Source organism: Mytilus edulis, chromosome 3 (genome assembly GCF_963676685.1).
Source record: "Mytilus edulis chromosome 3, xbMytEdul2.2, whole genome shotgun sequence".
NCBI classification, from domain to species: Eukaryota; Metazoa; Mollusca; class Bivalvia; order Mytilida; family Mytilidae; genus Mytilus; species Mytilus edulis.
In genome coordinates, this window is record NC_092346.1 from 66,277,918 (window position 1) to 66,293,236 (window position 15,319).

General features: G+C 30.5%; 1 protein-coding gene across 6 annotated transcripts in view; it reads left to right on the forward strand.

Annotated features, from left to right (window-relative positions):
• LOC139517155 (LIM and senescent cell antigen-like-containing domain protein 1) overlaps positions 1-15,319 on the forward strand; it is a 32,092-nt gene that overhangs the window by 3,247 nt on the left and 13,526 nt on the right. Inside the window, exons 1-3 of one of the 6 annotated variants that reach the window (XM_071307864.1) lie at positions 1,231-1,951; positions 12,019-12,129; positions 15,091-15,136. In XM_071307864.1, the coding sequence (XP_071163965.1) occupies positions 1,824-1,951; positions 12,019-12,129; positions 15,091-15,136 (285 nt within the window). In that variant the 5' untranslated portion in view covers positions 1,231-1,823. Of the gene's footprint in view, positions 1-1,230; positions 1,952-7,682; positions 8,821-12,018; positions 12,130-12,496; positions 12,683-15,090; positions 15,137-15,319 lie in introns of those variants that run through there. The other 5 variants (XM_071307866.1, XM_071307865.1, XM_071307867.1 and 2 more) reach the window with 5 other exon arrangements.

Here is a 15,319-nt window from a genome sequence, read left to right on the forward strand (position 1 = left end):
AACGTGTCTAGTCAGTCAGTACATCTGTCAATCGTACATTGCACAAGAACATAATGGTCAATGCCTTAGTCGTTAAACACTCCCATTCATGTAGTTCTATTCATGTCTGTTCAGCTTTCAACAATATTGAAATTCAAGGTCCTCGATAAAAAAAATTCTTGCGATCTATATTAGCTTGCTTTATATGATTTTTTTTTACTTACCGGTTTGATTTCTAACAAAAATATCTTTAAATACAGATAATAATTGTTTGTAAAACCAATTGCTTCCAGGTTCAAGCATTACTGATGAGTTAAAGTAAGGAAATCAAAGGAAAACGGTTGATTTTTGTTAGGCATTTTATTATTTTGAGAGAAAAAAATCAGTGGTCACAATATATTTAATGTTAATAATTATAGTTCAAAGTAAGGCCTTCAAGATGGAGCCTTGGCTCACGCCGAACAGCAAACTCAGTTTGTTTTTGCATAAAAACTGCTTCCAGGTTCAAGCAATACTGACGAGTCTTAAAGTAAGGAAATCAAAAGAAAACGGGTTATTTTTAGCCATTAAGTGAGGGTGAAAAATCGGCGGCGGCCCCAAACTCCTGCCTCCCATGAATTAGAACACTAGCAGTCTGCACCAAAAACTTTTTCAACTCCTAGTCCGAAGACCAATATTCTGACATTTTTCTTATTAATCCAAACAAAGTTTTGCCAAAACTTACTAGTCTGATTGAAATTTTACTAGTCTGGGGCATCGGACTAGTGGCTAACCGTGCAGACTGCACTAGTTACGTCCCTGTAATCAGTTTTCAATACTTTTTTTGCCAGCTGTAGGGGGCTATCTATATATTGCCATGCAATACACACACAATGCTTGTTGATCATATACATGCATATACCCTGCTTACTTTTGTTTGGAAAGAAAAATAGACTGACAGTGATTTGATTCATTTCCTCATCTTAAGGCTGAAATTTGAAGTCACTACTAGGCTGTACATTTGTTAATAAATACATTCAACGATATTTTGGATTTTTTACAAAAGAGAACTACTTGTATAAAAATTTAAAAATCAAAACTGTGAATTCTTACCTCTAATATATGTTGATTGAACATGTTGAAGCCATCATTATTTGATAATGTAGATACATGTACTACAAATGCAGATGAATGTACATTTTGTTTGATGTAAATTTGTATGAATAATAATTACATGTATTTTATCTGGAAAGAATTATGTCCCCTTTGACTAGTAAGTATTTTTATTTCAGGAAATGAACACTTATATGTTGTAACATGATAACATTTTAAACACTCATTATTAAGTTTGACCCTGACTCTTAATGACATCCGAGAAAAACATTTGAGTTATACAACAAATGTATTCTGCCAGATTCCATCAAAATAAACATAAAAACAATGACAAATTAAGGGACCAAATACATTTGTAAAATATGTTAATTTCTTAACTGTTATATCTCTTATGCTGTTCATGTTAACATGATCAACAAATACATGTACATTAATGTACTTAAAAAAATCACCTTCTGCATTGTTTAGTGCTGACATGAACGGAAGACACTTATAATTGGTTATACTTATACTGGAGCTCACTTGAGGTTGAGAGGGTGGACTATAACAACCAAATGTACTTTGTGTATATGTTTATACACTATACTTGTTGAGAAAAAGCTGATGAAGTGACATCATTTATCACCGCTTTCACTTTCTGTTACAGTGCAGTCGGCTGTACACTAAAATATATTTGTTACAAATTAAAGGGAAATAATGAAGTAATTGGAAAATTATAAAAATTGCTCATTTCCTTGTTGACCTTTTGAAATATGGATTCTGATGATGATATCATTAATGACAATGACACTAGTAGTGCTGGTTTTAAAGTTGAGAGTGATATGGATTCTTGTGGGACTCTATCTGATGAGGACCTACTAAACAATGAAGAAAAATTCATGTAGGTAGCTTTTTTTATGTAGCCTATACAAAACTATATACTGTTATCAAAATGGATTCAACTTTTTTTTTATTCCAGGAATTTATAGCAATTGATAAGGGCTTGAATCAGAGAAGGAAATGCATTAAACACTTAGAATTTTATGTTAATGTGTATTTCCCATTTTCATGAAAATTTAGAATAATTTTAGAGATGGAAAATATGTTGTTTTTTTTATGCAACAAGGTCCGAGTCTCCTACTGTATTATTATTAATTTATAAAATATCAACAGAAAAAAGAAACATTGATATGGACATACAACTTGCTAACTTGTTTTCCTACTTTCATGTTCATTTATTATCATTGATCGTTTAATTTTGACATGTGCATATTAACAGTAACTTCCAGAGTTGTGACCCCTGATTGTATGAAATTTTCAGACTATGAAGTATGGTGTCTGGATGACAGGACCAAAAACTATATGTAATTGTGCATATTTTTAAAAAATCCAGCAGTATTGCAATTTTATTTAGATTTGATAATTCAGTGAACACATCAGAAAGTCACAAACTGCTAGGTTTACTTCAGTTTGATGATGGATACATATATATAATACTAGAACACACCCGTGATATCACGGGTCCGTGACTGAATTAAAGTATATAACTATGCGCAAGCCTTATTTTAGTATTAGTATTGTCATCTGAAAAAGTCATGCTGATTATAAGATACACAGTTTTTCTCTGCTTTCAAGTCTTTCTGTTTGAACCCTCGAACTGAAACAATAATATTAATTAACTGGAAAACAAAATGTCCTGGAATGGAGTATTTTTTAATCAACAGCATTGTCCTATATAAGTTATAAATAAAGTTGAATTCTTTGCTTCGCTGTTTTACGTCATGCCCACTTACAAATTGAAAACTGTACCTATACGCCTTATTTTTAGTCCAGATTTTTAGTATTCGTATTGTTATCTTAGAAAGTCTTACTGATTCAAATACTACAATAGGTAACAATTTGACAATTTAGTTGTGTCAACCCTGTGGTTATGACCCGTGTATATAGCATATTAATCCTGAATGGTGGTGAGCCTGTCAGATGCGGAACGTACAGATAAGGTAATAGGTAACAGGTGAATATACTATTGGTATTGGTAGCGGACTCGACCCGGAACTTCTTAATTATTGGCAATATTAATTACGTGGAAAACAAAAGGGCCTGGAGTGGTGTAATTTTTAATCTACACCTTTGTACTATATTAGTTATATATAAAGTTGAATTCTGTGATTCGTCGTTTTTACGTGATGACGGCTGACAAATTGGACCTTGTAATTTTAGTATTATAGATATTTGTATTCTGGAAGAATTGTTAAAATAAATTCAATGAAAAAGTTTTACTTTTAGTCTGTTTCAGAACATGATATTTTGAATATAGGTACATTTGTAAAACTCAATTTCCTTCCCCTCAAATATGTTCATTTCCATTCATCCCAAATTGCATTGGACAGAAACATGTCCTTTTCATTACTTTTAATCATCTCTTACAAATTTCAAAAAATGCCCAAATTGAAATGTGTCCACTTTTATTTTTGAAGAGGGATTCATTATCCCAAGAGGGTAGGAATGTCCTTTTCCCTCAGTCGTCAATTGGTAATTTATTGCTAAATTAAGTTGAAAGTAATGTTTATTGTGAAAAATAAAGGTAAAATTTAACAATTTTTGAGCAAAATACTGTAAATTCAGAAATTACTGTAGCATTTATTATTACGATTATAACCCAGTCACATTTTTTTTACGACCGCAAAAAATTTTGCAATCATATATATATTGGTATGTTAGCGTCGTCTGAAGACGGATGGTTTCCGGATAATAACTTTAGTATACACTAGAACACACCCGTGATATCACGGGTCCGTGACTGAATTAAAGTATATAACTATGCGCAAGCCTTATTTTAGTATTGGTATGCGCAAGCCTTATTTTAGTATTGGTATTGTCATCTGATAAAGTCATGCCGATTATAAGATACACAGTTTTTCTCTGCTTTCAAGTCTTTCTGTTTGAACCCGTCGAACTGAAACAATAATATTAATTATTTGGAAAACAAAAGGTCCTGGAATGAAGTATTTTTTAATCAACAGCATTGTCCTATATAAGTTATAAATAAAGTTGAATTCTTTGCTTCGCTGTTTTACGTCATGCCCACTAACAAATTGAAAACTGTACCTATACGCCTTATTTTTAGTCCAGATTTTTAGTATTCGTATTGTTATCTTAGAAAGTCTTACTTAAAAATACTACAATAGGTAACAATTCGTACAATTTAGTAGTGTCAACCCTGTGGTTATGACCCGTGTATATAGCATATTAATCCCGAATACAACGTTTGGTGGTGCGCCTGTCAGATGCGGAACGTACAGATAAGGTAATAGGTAACAGGTGAATATACTATTGGTATCGGTAGCGGACTCGACCCGGAACTTCTTAATTATTGGCAATATTAATTACGTGGAAAACAAAAGGGCCTGGAGTGGTGTAATTTTAAATCTACACCTTTGTACTATATTAGTTATATATAAAGTTGAATTCTGTGATTCGTCGATTTTACGTGATGACGGCTGACAAATTGGACCTCGTAATTTAAGTATTATAGATGTAAGTAAATAGAAATCAATAAAATTTTAACACAATGTTTATAACCACAAAAGTAAGCTTGGGATTGATTTTGGGGGTTACGGTCCCTAAGGTTTAGGAATTAGGGGCCCAAAGGGGCCCAAAACAAGCATTTGCATGTATCTAATGTCAGTACAAAAAACTTGTGTTTAAGTATTTCAATTGTTCTAAAATTGTACCACAATTTTTTAATACCATAAGTAGAAGGTTGGCATATATTTTGTGGGTTATGGGGCAGTCTAGGAATAAAGGACCAAAAAATGGCCAAAAACAAGCCTTTTTGTAGTTTCAAGACAATAAATTTTAGTTATATTTCTTTGTCCAGAATGGTTGTTGAATCACAAAAATCCAATGCTTTATGAAATCTTTGAAAATTGGAGTTATCTTTCTTTGTCCAGAATAGTAGTTGAATCAACTTAAATCAATGCTATAATATACAATGCAATATTCACTTTACTACCAACTGATAAATTAAAGCAGTCTTTACCATTCAGTGATAATGATTACAAGCACTTTAATTACCATTCTAGGGTTATGCCCCTTTACAAATGGAAAATTGAAGAACTTTTTAGTTTCTGTTCTCTTAACTTAAGTTTGTCTCAACTAATTTTAATGAAATGTGTATATAATGCTTATTACCTCTAAACTCAGTTTAAAGTTCAATTTTTGTCAGCTTCATTTTTAGAGTTCTTGAGTTATGTCCCTTTATAACGTTATATACTAGTGGGGGCATCATCTATGTCCCTTTGGACACATTCCCCATTTATTTTTTTAGAATTTACTATTAATTAATATTAATTTGATGTATTTAAATGAGTAGTTATTCTCGAAACTCCAGTAGAAATTTGAATTGAGATCATTTTTTCTCATTTCAGATTTCAGAAAATGAAAAGAAAATTTCTTCAAATATTTTTTTTGTTGAGAGGATTAATATTCAACAGCAAAGTGAATTGCTCAAAAGCCAAAAAAAAAATTGTAAGCTTGAATGTTGTGTCCATACTAGCCCCAATCGTTCAGGATTAGACCTCTGCAGTCGTATAAAGCTGCGCCCTGCGGAGCATCTGGTTTCGCAATTATTAAAACATCGCACTTATTACAAAAACATCACAATACTTTCTGAATTTACAGTTATATACACATTTTGGAGTGTTACAGTTTTTTCCATGTTTATTAGGAACTCTGTACTGTGTTGCTCTAGCTATGCTCATGTTTTACATGTATAGACATGATACATGTAGATTGAAATACTATGTCAACAAATACATTTCGTTGTTACATTGTAGCACTACCTGGCATGATCTGTGACTGTGAGAATTATAGTCGTTCCCAAAATCAAGAAAACATATTATATATATCTACATGTAGCTACTCAAAGTGATTTTAAAAATATACATGAAAGAAGTCATAAATAGTTAAAAGTAAAAATGTAAGAAAATTAAAAATGTTTATCTTACCATCTTTTTCAGATAATGTCTTCTGCCATACTTTATAATGGGGGTTGATCATAAATAGAAAAGCATTTATCTCTTCTGCCATTTTAAAGGTAGATTCATAAGTGTTTGAATTTATAATGGTCTTAACCGAAGGGCTTTTACAGGTTTATTTTAATCATTAACCTTAATGCTGATCTGAACTACTTAATAGTGTAGTTCTTATTTATATTAAAATGTAAGGATTTGAATTTAATTATTATGGTTTTATTTAAAACCCATTGGCAATATATTTTTAAAAAAGGTATTATCCAAATAATGCTAAATACTTTTGTAGGCCTGTTGAAAAAACTTATGCAATCTACTGATCCCCAAGTCTTATTTAGAGGTATTTATGGACAGAGGGTCAATATTGGTTCAACATATATTTTGTCAGAAGATTAGTAAAGTTTCTAGTCTGAACAAAGATCTATGAATCTGTATTGAGTTTTACAGATTTTAATTCTTTTTGTTAAGATAGACTGGTTTATTTATGGTGTAAATGGATTTTTCTGCAAACTTGAAATAAAGATGAAGCTGGCAAGATCTTGTTAATGAGTTTCAAATATTTACTCATTAAGCTTAAGGTTTTCTTTTGGGTGTTTATGAATTCATATAATTGTTCTTCAAAGTCATTGTAAGCTGAAAATATATGAAATGTCCTTGTCATGTCCTACAGCTTTCAAAAAATCTAGCGGGCTTTGGGGTTATATTACACAATTTGTGATCTGTTTCATTTTGACTAATGAACAAATTGATATAGTTCCTTGTGCATATGTTTTTAGTTCAAAGAAATTCTGATTTGAAATTAATAAAATGCAAATTCAGCTTGTTTAAAGAAATAGGTTTATATGTGAATGAGTGAAAATAATTTCAAGTGTTTCATGTTCATCAACAAAATAATTGTATTATACAGACTTACAAGAATTGAAAGCTGGCACTAATACCTAAATATGTATTAGTCTCAGTTGAAAGAGCTCAGAAATATACACATATTCTATTAGAATATGATGTAGGCTAGAAACTTTTTTGCTAAAGAAAATGTAAATAAGAAAATTTTAAAACTTGTTTTTTTTCTTTTCGATTTGATAGTTTAGCTACATGTATACATTGTATATACTTAAAACACATACAAATACAAAATGTAAACATGCATATGCATGGATGTACTAACATTTAAGGGATTGCTTTTGCTAGATTTAAATGTTTATAAAAATTTCCAGCTTATCTTTTTAGATGAAACTCCTCTGTTTATGTTGGTATATCATGCCTCTAAACAAATGAGTTGATATGATATTGCCATGTGTAGTGACCTAACTAACCAGTACTTTTTTTTGTAGTAGAGATATTGTATGTATGTAACAGAAGTTTAACGAAACACAAGAAAAAATCATTAAATTTATTCATAACAATTTATATTGGAATTCGAAAGAATGAATTTCTAATGATAAAGACCCTCATTGAAGTATCTGCTGGTTAAGATAAAATCAGTATTATATTGCTGTAATGTCCTACAAGTAAATAAAGATATGTTTACTCAGTAAACTACAGGTTTAGATATGTCAAGTTCCCCAAATTTGACGGAAATCCCTTGTACTCATACACCTATTCTGTATTTGTTTACCAGCCCAATTCTATGCCAGTGTAGATCCAACGATATATTTGACTTCTGAAGAAGTAATTAATATCACATTCTTGACACTGCATATTTTTAATGCATTATGCATATGTGTTTTTAAATGATATTATATTTCAACAATTACACTTCAAAGGGGAAGTAATTGAAGAAGAAAGAAAAAAACAAGTGGTATATTGGATATATTGTTTTGAATACTGACAGACATATGGTTCACCAATAAATACATGTAAAAAATGTTGTAACCAGATGTGATACATAACATTTATTGTGACTATCATGACACGGGTTTGAGTAATTAAACTACATGAAAAAATTCCTGTGATGATAAATAGTGGACCTATTCATGGTTGAACACTATTTTATTTCAATTCTACTAATAGTGTAATAGATAACGTATTTCATGGTTGGTGACTTCAACAATAATATTGAGGATCATACTACTTTGTAAAAGCCCATTCATAGAAGGATTATTTTCTGTGCTACCTTTAAAAACAGAAGTAGAAACTAAGCAGCCTATAAACATCTGTTAAAGTGATTTTAGTGTATATACAGATACATGTATATTTGGATAATATTTTTTCAATAACATTTAACCTGAAGCTAAAAAATTAATTTGTAATTCAGTGATACTATCTATAAAAGATACCTGCATTAATCTGCAAAACTTGGGATTTAACAAAATCTTTGAAAATAGATTTTTGGTAGTACCTTTATCGTGCCTTGTTAGGTCTACCTGTGTGTTGAGATTCATCAGGACCACTGATACATTTCATGATGTTTAGATTTTAAGAGTTTTACTTGTTGCCAGTGCACATATTAATTCATTTAACAGACATGACAGGCCTGAGTTCAAAGTAAAAATAGATTTTGCATGAAGTGTTGTATTTTATAAGGATATATTTGTACATCAGTGTCACTGTGTTTGGGTTTATTGTGAACTATTATAGTACTGACAAAGTCACACTATTAGGAATTGAGAATGGCATCACTTGCAGCACATAGGGAAAGGTTGCGTCTGCAATCCTTAAATGATAACACAGAAAGTGACCTATTTCAGCGTCGTAGGCTGCATAATGAAGAAAATCCTAATCCTGAGGGTTTTAACAGGTAAATCAGCTGTTGGAATTTATCATATCCAGATAAAATTTGTAACTTGACACTTTGCTTAAAAAAATCATAACACTGATAAAAAAAATTTATAAATGCACTTAACCATAACTGGATTATTGCTCAAAATGAAATGTTCACCACGAAATTTACATTCATTTCCTAGAGAGAAAAAAATGTAGATTTAGGTTGCACTTGTAGAAGACAAAGACATTTTCTTGATAGGAATTCTACTGCAACTTTCTTCATGAATTTTTGTGGATAAAATCATACAAGAACTGTTAACATGCACAACTCTTTACAAAGGTCAAAATATATAGTATTGTGCAGTATTTTTTCAACATTAATATGCCTTCTTTGCCTTATAATTTAAGCTAATACTAAAATTTTGTACCCTAATTTGTTTATGCATGGTAGTGGGGTAATTTCCAAAGTTCAGTCTATAAGATGAAACACTGGGATTGTTTATGGAAAACAGTACTAGTGGTTGAACAAATCATAAAATATTTTGAAAATTATATCTGCCCAAAAGAGAAGTGAATTGTTGTGAAACCAGCTACATGTATATGCACACAAAGTGTAACCTAGTACATTTGCACCTGTAATGATCATGATTTGCTGTTGTTAAAAATATATCACTATATAAACCTGTTTTTAGAAGAAACCTATAACTTAACATTTTTTACAATATTATAACCTACATGTTTGAGAGTGGGAAAAGTTCAATTTTTATTTTCTTATGAAAGCTAGAATCATTGTATTGGGCTATATTAATTTTTGCTTTCCTGTCAATGAGGTGGTTCAGGAGCATCTGTCGATAGTATAAACCTTTTGTTAATTTTGTCATGTTAACCATACATGTAATTATTTATTTGGAAATCTGGAAAACATAATCTGGTTTCAGTGTTTTCCTTACAAATTATCTTATTGATCAGGAATTGTATAAAAAAATGTGACTTCTATTTCAAGCACAGGGAATTTCAAAGTTTAGTTTAAAGGATGGAGTCCAAACTATTGTACAGATGGTCCCACTATGCATAAATCCATTAGGGAAAACACTTTGCTTTATTGTCCAGTAAAAAAAAAATTATATATATTTTTTCTTTGAATAAATGGGGTTTGTCCATATATTATGTACAGTCATAACTGTGACAAAATCTGGAGACGAAGGGACAGGATTTTTAAAGGTGAAAACCAAAACAAATGGATAATGCTTTATGATTTGCATATAGAACATAACTAATTTAAACAAAAAAAAGTCATATAATAACATTGAAATACCTCGGTAATCTACATCCAGTCAGGAATATCATTGTCTTTATATTGATATAGATATAGGAAGATGTGGTGTGAGTGCCAATGAGACAATGATGTTCCTTTTATTTTTCATACTACATCGTACATGTGGCTGTTGATGATCACATGCACTTAATGATTGAATTCAAACTCCTGTTTTGATTGAATAGAGTCTACTGCCTGTATTTGTATATACATACTATATCTGTTTAAGAGAAGTAAGCCTAGGATGTTGTTAAGAAGGAAATTGAAGATTTAGTTTAATATATATAAAAATAAATTTGAGTAGGCATATTGAAACAGGGGAAGTTGTATGTACAATGTATATTCAGTTTTAAAAGTTTTTTGGATTCAAAATGACCACCAGATCGAAAACAAAACCAAGGGTTCAGCTAACGAAGGCGTAAGTGATGTTCTCTTCATTAAGTTACATTCAGCCATAAAATAGGTTGTAGTAAATGGACCTTATAAAATACTGTCGGCAAACTTGGACTTCATTGATATGTTAATGAAGATTTTTAGTTTCAACAATGAAAGATATAATATGGCTGTCACTTTTCATGGGTCAACTACCAGCACATCATTACTGTATAATAATGTATTAGAATATAAAAAGCGTAGATCCTTAAGGTCATATACACCCAGGGTGACCCCATTTTATAATAACTGTTAGTTAGGTCATATGGAATATGACGGATGCCATGTTTGATTTCATTCCAGCCACTATAAGAAAATTTCATACAAAAAACGAATTTGAGAATTTTCCCACTATTGATAAGGTACACATGTATGATTCCTAGTGTCCATTTCCTATTGAGTTGTTGTTCAGATGATAGAAATGGATTGATATTTGATAACTTTAATATATCACTTGAATGATTTACCATTTTGTTGACTGACATTTGATCACACTACATTAGTGATCAGGCACACAATTTGATACTGATATAAAAGGCAAATAATTTTAAATTGAAAACCACACATTGATATTCACAAATATTAAAATCAAGTTAGAAAAAACTTTTTAAAAGATTAATGTAATAAGAAGTTTCTCTACTTGTTATTTTATACATTGTAAATAAGAACTTGTACTGTCATGTTTACTTTTATATGAAAATAAGGTTCTTCTCTGATAAAGTTTATTCTCAGATGAACTTTAAACTTAGTACTTAGACTTCATTCCAAAATTTGAATGTTAAAGTCATTTTCACCCTTTAAGTGTTTTATCTAAGCTGAAATTACATGTTCTTTTAATCTTCTGTACATATTTGATCTTAAAATATGTAACTGTAATTTGACAGTATGCACTGTTATAACTGAATCACCATACATTGTACATGTATGTGCATACTGAACTACTGTTTGCATGTTTATATGTCATTGCAAATAGTTCATTACATCATGTACGTGACCTGAGCCATTTCATGGTTAGCTAATGACCAAATATGAATTCTTACCATTGATTGATATCAATAAACATGTACGTATAAAACACTCCTGAAAACAAAAAAATTGCCTTTGTCTTTATACTACTCAAACTGTTAGTTAATAAAGTGAATAGCACTTATATAATTACTGGTCTTTTGGCACGATCACTTTGAGTATTCTTATAAATTAGGCAAAACATGAATGATATAAAAAGAATTATTTGTTTGCTTTCCCTTTCATTTCAGTTTTATTGTAGTGTTATGTATATAGATGACTATTACTTGAACCTCTGCACTCCTAGATTCATTCATGAATGAACATATGATTGATTTCATCAACATACATATGCAATTTACCTGAAGTCTGCCATGTACAACAACAAACTTTTATCTGCCATGTCCTTAAGATATGTGTGAATTAATGCATCAATTAGCCAGTCACACATCTAAAATGTAAATATTTTTCTGTTTACAGCACCAATATGTCGTTGGCCAATGGGGTCTGCTACAGATGTAACGAGGGCTTTACTCCTCAAGAACAGATAGTCAACTCGAATGGAGAAATCTGGCACACCCAGTGTTTTGTGTAAGTTTTTGTATAGAATGTAGATCTAGATGTTCTTCTGTGTTTTGTTTTTAGCTTCTTAGTTCGTGTATTAATTATGTACCTTTAGCTTAACATGTTTTAAAATGTCTTTGTGAAATAAAATGCATAGAATTAGAACTAATAATTTCAGAAATTAGTTAATACCAGATTTTGTAATTTGTAAATTATATGTTTTGCAAAATTGAAATTCATTGAACTTGGTTGATATATAATATACTATTCAATCCAAGTCTCATTATTCTGCTACTTATTTATTCTGTATTTCAAAATAGATTAGATGTCGTTGTGCATTTAGATTTTATATGCCTGCTGTCACTATATCTTTGCTCTTTCGCTTGATGTATATATTTGATATTCCAAATACATGTATATGATTTTGTGTGAGCCTTTTTGTATAATATATATATGTGTGTGTTGCCTTGAACAGCAATAGAACTTGTGACTTGCCCTGTACACACTGTGGCATGATTGTTAATGATAAGGAGTCTATGCTCAGCTTTGGAGGTGATGTATGGCACCAACAATGTTTTGTGTAAGTACTGCCACAAGTTTTGTCACTAGTTGTCTCCCCTTTTGATCCTTCCTGATTTAACACATGTTTTCCAGGAGCATTATTGGTCCATGTACATTGCTTAGCATTGTCTTGCAATAATGCATGTCTGTCTTTGCTACTTATCCTTTACTCCTAGAAACTTTCATCTTGTTCATCATATTGTTGATCATATTTATATAGATAGCTACATCATAGATGGGTTTAGCTTTTTCCTACCCATTCACATTGGGAGTTTGCATAAAGGTGCAAAGTAGTATACCTAGGTTGCTGGTCTGCTAATGTTTAATTGTAGGTAACAATAATTTAATTACTTGTATTTATTTGCCTTCAAGTTTATTTTAAAATGTGGAAGCGTTTAAGGTGACAAAGAACTATCATGTGTGTGAAAACATTATTTTATATATTCAGTAACAATTTACATCATTAATTAGTGCCTAGTACTCTTAAGACATATCATCAGCTGAAAGGAATATTAATTTAGATGGATTTTTACTCTTCACAAGAACTTCCCTACATGTTTTTACTGTTATTATTTTGTCTAGAATACATTGCATGCTAAAAACTTTCAGAATAGTCTTACTATTTGACATTTAACAATTTAACACATACAAGTGTGTATCAGGTATGTTCTGATGTCTTTTTTTGGCATGGAAGTTACCTCCCTAAATAAGCTGCTTCAAAGGAGTAATAATTACTGTATTCTGTTTTCATATATTTTTTAGAACAAGACTGTTTTTGTAACCGATTTTCTCCTAGCAATATAATACCCCCACTTATGGAAGGGATGGTTTACTGTAATCACCTTATCTGTCCTTCCTCTGCTCTGTTACATATTATAACTCACTTTCTGTAATAAGGGATAATTTGATATGATTGAACTGAAAATCTAAATCTGTATTAGGACAATAAGATTTACAGATTTACCTGATAGTCACTTCTTCTATTACAAAGTGTTGAATATTGGTTTAGATTGCAACATATAGGATCCTTGAAATTGCTATTGACCAGCAAACTTTCCTGATTTGAGATAGGATTCCCCCTATGAGAGGTGATTACCTAACATCTGAAATCCTTAATCATGTAATCTCAATACCTGAATACAGCATACATTTTTATAGTTCATTTATAGACATGTATGCCATGTATAAGAGATGCATTGGGTGCATTGGGTCCTTGTGACCAAAATAACCATGACAATTTAAAAAAAGATATGTAGGTATGGAATACAAAACCCTAAACTAAATTTTGCAACCTTCACCAAAATGATCTGTAATTATAATGTTCCTTAAAACACTGTTTCTTAATTTGTGTTATTCTAAAAGTAAAATATCTGTATTTATAAGGCTAATGTAAGCCATCATTTTACATTTATTTTCAGTAAACATACTCTTTTTTTTTAAAACATTTTTTTTTCTGATACCAGGTCATCCGTCATGTTTTTAAAGAAGTCTGAAAGGCTTAAGCATCAATGGTGCTTCTTTAATTTTGTTGAATTTCTTGAAGATAATAGTTCTAATTTTCTTTATCAGTATGATTCCAGCCGAATGGAAGGAGATTTAATATTTTGATACACACCTGGATTAGAAACATAATGTATTTACAGTATAATAAACGATGTAATATAACTCCATTTATTATCTCTTTTATAGCTAGTGTCATATTGCATATTAAGTATTATTATTTATGGCAATATCCTGTACATTGTATTATTCATACTTGCATCCTATTTAATACATGTGTTATAAAGGTCTACTTACTGTTAAAACTAGGTGCATGTATACTTGTATTTGATCTCTACATTTTTAGCATGAGTTTTGCATATTTTTTTTGGATAACACGAAGATATACTTTTTGAAAAGACTTCGTTTAATGAAAACTCACAATAGAAGTATAAAGATGATTAAACATCATTGTAAATAGATTCAAAGTTGTAGAAAATATTAATGCTTTTCATAAATTAATTTGCTGCAGTCTGGGATATATAAATTATCCATGTCACATTGCATATCAAAAGATCAAACTGCATTGACTGGAGAACATTTTAATAAATACAATATGTAATATATAATTTTTTTCATAAGTTAATTAGCTGCAGTCTGGAAGAAATATATGGTCCATATCAAACACATGGAGAACTTGTCTATGGCATTTTTATAAATAGATAATTACATAAGACAATGAAGGCTGAAATAAGAATTGCAATGAACATACACAGTGACACACACACACATATTTGACTGGTAGCTTTTCACTTGACACATGTTTTGGGGAAAATATTTATACATGTAGATACATGATTTTCACACATTTTTCATAATGATCAAAATAATTTTTCTTAGATAAAAAACGATCAAATAATGTATAATTTTCCTTCTTTTTTATTACAGATGTGCTCAGTGCTTCCAGCCTTTTCAAGATGGAGTTTTTTATGAGGTAAATATCTCACTATAATCTGTGATCCAGTGGTATTCTTCCCTTTTCACAAGGCTTTTTTTTTTTATTTCAAATATTACTGTTTTAAAAATTGGACAAAAAAGAACTCCACACCTATTTGCAATTTTCAAGGTATAAAGGAGGAAGTAATAAATAAGATCTATGGTAAAAAAAATACAAAAT